Source organism: Dendrobium catenatum, unplaced genomic scaffold, assembly GCF_001605985.2.
Source record: "Dendrobium catenatum unplaced genomic scaffold, ASM160598v2 fragScaff_scaffold_716, whole genome shotgun sequence".
Taxonomy (NCBI): domain Eukaryota; kingdom Viridiplantae; phylum Streptophyta; class Magnoliopsida; order Asparagales; family Orchidaceae; genus Dendrobium; species Dendrobium catenatum.
In genome coordinates, this window is record NW_021319178.1 from 10,942,040 (window position 1) to 10,949,657 (window position 7,618).

Sequence of the window (7,618 nt, forward strand, 5' to 3'; positions counted from 1 at the left end):
CTAATATGGCTGGAATAGCAGGACTGCTAAAAGATTGCAAAGGTAGAATGATATGTGCTTATGGAAAAAATATGCTACATTGGGACATTGCTTATCTGGAACTCAAAGCAATTATTACATTTGGAAACTATATTCAAGATTGGTTTTGTGAATACAAAGGAATAATCATTGAAGGAGACAATGTGAATATCATAAAGATGCTCCAAGAGTCAATAAACATGAAGACCAATAAAGGTATGAAATCGGATCTCGCATTCTTACAAGTATTCAATAATATCAATTTTCTCTTTGCTCCTAGAGAATGTAATAAAATGGCAGATTATTGTGCCGAACTTGCTTTGTTAGGCGATTTTTTTTTGGGACTCTTTTGTTGAAGTAGAACTTCCAACAAGTTTTTTAAACTTGGTTTAGGAAGGACTGTCATAGAGCTCCTTTAGTACCCTTCTGTAATTTTTTTTTCATGTTTTCTTTAATGCAAGTTGCATCCTTTATTAAAAAAAAAAAAAAAAAAACCAATTTCTCCTAAACAAAGAGGGCAGAGCTGCCACCACAACACTAAAATGCTCTCAAGGAGCTTTTCTACACTTGTCATTTCTCGCTTTTCTAACTTGGCTACAGACTCATTTGGGCTTAATTAAGAGTAGGTTAACTTAAAATTTCACAATCATTTAACGAATACAAAAATAAACAAAAAAATTCACTAGGTTTAATTTGGGTCATTTCATATGGACTTGTTTATATAGTAGTTATTACAATGCACTTGAAATTTCTGCCATTTCTCTAAACCTAGTGCTGCAATATGAGTAATAAACCTTTTTAATTTTTAGGAGACTTAATAAAGTTTTATTTTTTTCTCAATCTAATAAAAGCAAAATAACAACCAATAATTAGACACCAAATTAAACAAGCAATAATTTATTGGTTTTATAGCACATTAATTTTTTAGACATATTTTAGGCATGAATTTTCGACTCAAAGAAAACAGAATTAAATTTATCATAATATGGAAGGTCACAACCTAAGCCTATAAGTTTTTTTTGTTTTTTTAAATTTATTTATGATTATATGTATAAAATAATTCATTATAATAATTTGTTCAATTTGATCACTAAATCCATTTGGATTTAACTTACCTCTGATTTCAACAGTCAAAATATTCCATTTATAATATAATTTCCTTAGTCTTAATTCAAATGTCATAATCCAATGACTCAAAATATAGTTGAAGATTTTAGGATATTAACTAAAATAAGTAAAACATCTTGCAATCAGCATTGCCTGGTAATTTGCTCTTATTTGACCAACCATCATTGTCTGACCATCATCATCGACTATAATCTCCTATCCACTATCATCTTCAACACAATAATGCCGATGTCTGCTAACTTATTTGCCTTCCATCACCAACAATATTGATGCTTGGTGTTGCTATCCATCTCCAGACAAAGCATTGGTAGTATGGTTAATGTGGTTTGTATGAAACAATGTTGACCAAAATCATTACCAAAAATGTCAATGCATGCTCTCGACATCAATGTTGATGCCCGCCATTATTAATTAAATTTATTAATATTCCATTAATCAGATATTATTACTTTAAAAAATTAATTCAATATTTAAAATTAATATTAAATTTGTTAATTTCAATTTTATATAATTTATTAGATCTTCATTGAGTAAAATCCCACTTTCAACCAAACAAGCCCAAATTAAAATTTATTACAATAAGAATAATTTAAGTTGATTATTTTCACCTATGTTTTATAATGATCACTATCAAAATCTCAAGATGCCTATTTTAACCAATTTATACATAAAACAACATTATTATAACCTTCTAATTTTCTAGAAAAAAAAATCCTTTTGACTTCTGAATATAAAATAGGACAAATATAATAGAATGAATAGTTTTCACATTGACTTACAAATGCATATTTAATTTGAACATAATTTCTATATTTTAACTATTTTATAACATATAATGAAAAAATATTCATCTCCTTAAGTTTTAAACAATTTTATAATATAATATATTTTAATTATACATTTTAACATTTTGCAATGTTTTGCCAAGCCAATGTAAAAAAAATTATTATTATATTGAATTAGAACTTATTACTAATTGCAACAATTAAATTCCTACCATTTCATATTCTTTTAATTCTTTTAAAAACAATATCATTTCCCCTTGTATATGAGTTCTTTCATATGAATATTTATCCATTGAAATAAGTTAAAGAACTCTTATAAGAAAAAGATTTTAACATTTGGGAAAGCATTAAAGAATAACAATAATTTCAAAATTTTTGGGATCAAATTTTGAATATATATATATATAACCGTTAGCAGCTAATGGAAGAGGCTGCATGTCTGCTTCTCCTGGAGAATCACTCTAAAAAACGGAAGAAGAAAAAAAATTTATTTCCAAATAATAAGATAGCAATTCATCATTCTTGCATTAAAATGCATAATTAGAAAATAAAACTTTTATATTTTATGTGCAGCATTTAAATTTTTTAAGTTGAAAAAACTAGTACCAAGCATCTCATAAGAAAATAAAAATTTCTAAAGCATAAGAGCAAGAGATAACAATGGCTTATTAATGGCCAAAAGATAATAATGTTATGAAAAAATGATGAAATTGGCCAAATTTATTATTTTGTTGGATGTAACTACTTACGCATAAACATTCATTTAAAACTTTACAACCTTCCACAAAATTCTCTAAAAATAGATGAATTCATTTTCATGCTAAAAAAAGAGTGAAAATAAAATTATTGTTATCTATTTGCAACCAACCAATGATTTGGCTCAACGCAAGTTAGAAGCAATGTTTAAAGTTTTAAATAATCAGCTCACCAAAAAAATAATTATACTTGTAATAAATAATCAGCTCACCAAATCTTTTGCTTCAGGCAGTCGAGTTTGAATGAGTGAAGATGGATTTTTTGAAAGGTCTCGCATGGTTCCCTGCAGGTTTCAGAAGCGAGAAATGGCATAAAATAATTATACTGACACACAAATTAAAAGCACAGTAGCAATTTATATAACTACCTAATGTAAGATAACCTCGAGTGATGCACATAGCAGTAATAAAAAAAACAAACAAGATACCATTATCTTGCGAGATTATTGTAATCAAATATTTTATTTATTTTAAAATAAGGGAAAGTGGATAAAGCATTATGCCGACCTCTCAATTCAAAAAATATAGTTGGGTCCTTCCTCATAAAGTTGATGAGATGTGATCCACAATTCAAGGCTTGATTCAAGATTTCTTCCTTCCACAGTTAAAGGCTTCTCAAATATTCAAAGATTTCTCCACAATTCTCTCACTAATTCAAGAGAGAAATTGAGCTAGAGTAGACAGCACACATTTTTAGATATTAAGTGTTTTTATTTTGCATTACTATATTTGGAAAGTTAGGAATTGAATCCTTATTTCAAAAGGAGTTCTTGGACCGTGTAATTCATGATTTTTAATGCTTGCAATAAAATTTTCAGATTCTCTCCTTGAACAGCTAGGCACCCAACCTAGGCTGAATTCTCTAATGAGGAGATCCCCATCATCAATTATTTAATCCCAATTCTTCATGCTTCTTAGTTCTTCCCACACATAAACCCTAACTCTTAACCTTTACCTCTCGCCCTACCCACTAAAGCCTACCAAAAAGAGTCTAGCCTCGCCTTTCATAACTTTCTACAAAATCTCCATTATATCAACCCAACCCTCCACCTTAGAGATTAAAGCTCTGAACATACCTCCAAGAAACTCCACCTCAAGTCCATCTACAACCGACCTCAACCTAACTCATCTTCTCGTTTCAAAAAGCTTTTCCTAAACACTAGCCCTCCATTTGTTCTTGCTCAGCAATCTATCAAACTTCATCATAACCTCCACCTCTCCAACCATTATGCCCATCATTGGGATGATTCATTTAGAACTGAGCCCATTCTAAAAGAAACACAATATTTCCTGGTAGTTTTCATGAGGTATATCCAAGCAATAATAAATGCCGAAGGAGAGTATTCTTGCAATCAAACATAAATATAAAGTCCACTCCTTCAGAAATGCCAAACTTTTAAAAATCAGTTGCAATAGTGCCACACATATGATGTGGTCATTTTCACAAATTCATTTATAGAGAATTTAAAATATTGCTATCCCTACAAAAAATGAGAGTGTAAGACTATTGAATCCAACCAACTACACATACGAGATGTTTTAATGTATAAGATATAATGTACAGAAAACACAAATCAAAATTCACAGTTCACAAACCAATACTTGATACAAATATTTCTCACTTTTTATGAGTGTGACGGACAAAAAATTCATTCAAGTAATAATTTAATGATCGCATAAAAACTCAAGATCAATGAAAACAAGCAACAATTAAAAACCCAACTTAAATGACTTTCGACCAAATCCAAGTAAATGGGTGGACCAATAACAAAAATATAGAATGGAATAGAATTCAGGAAACAAATTACCAACATAGTAATACGTGCTTCAAGCTAGTATAAAAAAAAAATAACTTCCTCGAGAGTGTAGTTGCCGCCTCAAAGTCACTGAAAATTTTGCATTCAACTAGCAGTCAAGTACAAAAGGAAAACAAAAATATTCACAGAATGTAGACTTACAATTGTTATAATTAGCATGCAATTACACAACCCTTGTCTATATCAATAATAAGCTTATAATTGTTATAATTAGCAGAAAAATACATGCTAACAGCCCATGTAAATCATGCATATGCTGTTAAAGGTATTGTGCAAATTCACTAGAATTAGAATAAATATAAAATTTAATAAGATTTACAGGTTTTCTTTGCTGAAAATCTATTATTTCAAACGGATTCATAAATGTAGATTTACTGACCTTTCATATGCAAGCAAGCTCGACTGTAGATAATATTAAATATCATTCAGATGAACACTCTTTAAACAAAAAAAAAAAAAAAAAAAATCAGTGAAACCCCTTTAAATTACCTCAATTTGTCCACCAATTTGTAGATGATGAGCAATTAAAAACTTTACTTGATTTTTCATCTTTTTTCGCAAAAAATACATAAATATAAGACATGTATTTTATATATCTATTAAACACAATAGTTCTAGATAAGAACACTACATTGAAATATAATTTAGCTATATGAAACGCATAAATAATTTATTAAATGGAATAAAATAAATCATATTCTAAAAAATATTCCATTATAACAAAGATAGTTATGCTGACACATTGGCTTATAAAAAATAGATAATATCATGTACAAACCAATGTTATTTCATTTCTCCTTTAGCCATTTTACAAGTTCTGTAAAATGCAACAAATGTTCATCACTTTTTAAGCTTGGCTAATAACATACATTCTCATTCATAGCTATAATTTCATCTCGACCAAATAGATGCTATTAAGTCAAATCTTCCACTTAACTTAAAACACACTCAATACATACACCTAAAGTATCGCAAAAGACTTCAAAAACTTTAAAATTAGGCAGTTTAGGATATATGTGTGATTGGAAGCCTCTCTTTAATATACGTAAAAACATACTCAACTTATTTTGACCATTAAAATTCTCCATTCTTAAGACAACTTATATTTAGTGCCATTAAAATGCAAAATATCTTAATGAATCGTTTATAGAAAGTGGACAGAACATGAAAACTTTGTATCTCATGAATATAGGAATATGAATTGTCTATAACAAGGGTTAGCTTATTATTTTCAAGATCAATATGTTATCCATTATTTGACACAATAGATGCAAAGAGTATAACAGATTGTGCAACAGAACTACACTTATTTAGACTCAGATATAACCTTTTAATTTGCACGATTTCAAATAATTCCTATGATGCACCAAATGATCCTCTCTAGACTTACTAAAGATTAGACATTTAGAATATCATCAAGTATAGAATCAAAAAATCAATGAAAGGTCTAAGAATATGATTTGTGAATCCCATAAAATTACTCACTATATTAATAAACCCAAAATCAATACCAACCCTTCATATAACATATCCCTAGTTTTAGAAGTAGTTTTTCATTGACCTCTTGTTCCTAGAATTTGATAACCACTCATATTAAGTTTCAAAAAATTCACTTCTCTAAGAATCAAATATAATGCATCATCCAACCTGGGCATAGAAAATTAATATTTAATATTAATTTTATTAGTTGATCTACCATCTGCACACGTCATCCAAATTACTATCTTAGCTGTAAGTAATTTGAGAACACCACAAGAACTCATACTCTCCTTAGAAAATTCATTCTTAAACAAACAAGCTACCTATCTTTTAATCTCAGCATTTTTACTTGGGCTCAAACTAAACGTAGTAAATTAGCTAACATAAATTTAAAAAATAAATTAATGGAAAACCATGTCTCCATACAACAACAACAACAACAACAACATCAAGCCTTTATCCCACTACGTGGGGTCGGCTACATGAATCCTTTTTCTCCATTGTGTCCTGTTAAAAGTTAAATTCTCGTTTAAATCTAATAAAGAAAGGTCATTACTAACCTAATATTTCTAACCAAGCCTTTTTAGGTTACCCCTACCTTGTCCTTTAACATAAGTCAAATCTAATATCTCTACTTCCTAACCGGGTCATCGGAACGGCCGCCGTTTTTAGTGACCAAATCCATCTAAGGCGACTCCTGTAATCTTATCTTCTACTGGAGCATGCCACCTTTTCACGATATGCTCATTTCGTATCTTATCTCGTAAGGTAGAGCCACTCATCGACCTAAGCATCCTCATCTCTATCAACAATCCTAACTTAGTATTATGCTTCTCTTTTAATGGCCAAACATTCGACACCATAGCATTCGCAGGCCCTCACTACCATGCTTGTAGAATTTTCGCCTTAAGTTTGAGGGGTACATTTCTAATACATAACAAGCCCCGATGCATGTCTCCACTTCAACCATCCAACTTGAATTATACAGATAATTCCCATCTATTTCACCATCACCTGAAAATAGAATCCAGTATCTAATACGTGTACTCCTATTAATGACTTGATCGCCCAAAGGTCACAATCCCCTCACTATGTTATATATACAAACTTCACCTATATTCCGCATATTTAGTCATATCTCAGCGACAAAGTTTCATAAGAATCCTAAGCGTTGTACCTCATACATAATTCAGTTTACACCTGCAACTCCACTCTCTATTCTTATTAAACAAGAAGAATAATTCCAGCAAATAAGCATACTCACCAAAGGCAACATCCTCTTCGCAAATGTCCTAGTGAAGAACATCCATGACTAAAGCAAAAAGATATGAAGCTTAAGGCTGATTCCTTGATGTAATCCCAACGAAATAAGAAATATTGGTCAATCCATCTTGTGTTTGAACACAAGTAATAGCTCCTGCATCATATATCTTTAATGATTTGAAATATAAGCATTATTGACTCCTTTACTTTTCAAGAACTCTCTCCATAGCACTTCTCTTTTGGAACTTTATCATAGCCTTTTTCTAAATCAATATAATATCCTATGATAGCAGTTCTCCTTATTTTCGTCTATTTTCTCCATCAAACATCTTAATAAATGATGGCTATACCATAGTCGACTAACCGGATCATA

General features: G+C 30.1%; 1 protein-coding gene across 1 annotated transcript in view; it reads right to left on the bottom strand.

Moving 5' to 3' along the window:
• The window catches only part of LOC110111293 (GATA transcription factor 17), a 36,596-nt gene continuing 28,978 nt past the window's right edge, over positions 1–7,618 (bottom strand). The window contains exons 6-8 of the mRNA XM_020843090.2: positions 2,899–2,970; positions 2,341–2,392; positions 1–95 (exon numbers count right to left, since the gene is read on the bottom strand). Of these exons, the coding sequence (XP_020698749.1) occupies positions 1–95; positions 2,341–2,392; positions 2,899–2,970 (219 nt within the window). The remainder of the gene's footprint in view (positions 96–2,340; positions 2,393–2,898; positions 2,971–7,618) is intronic.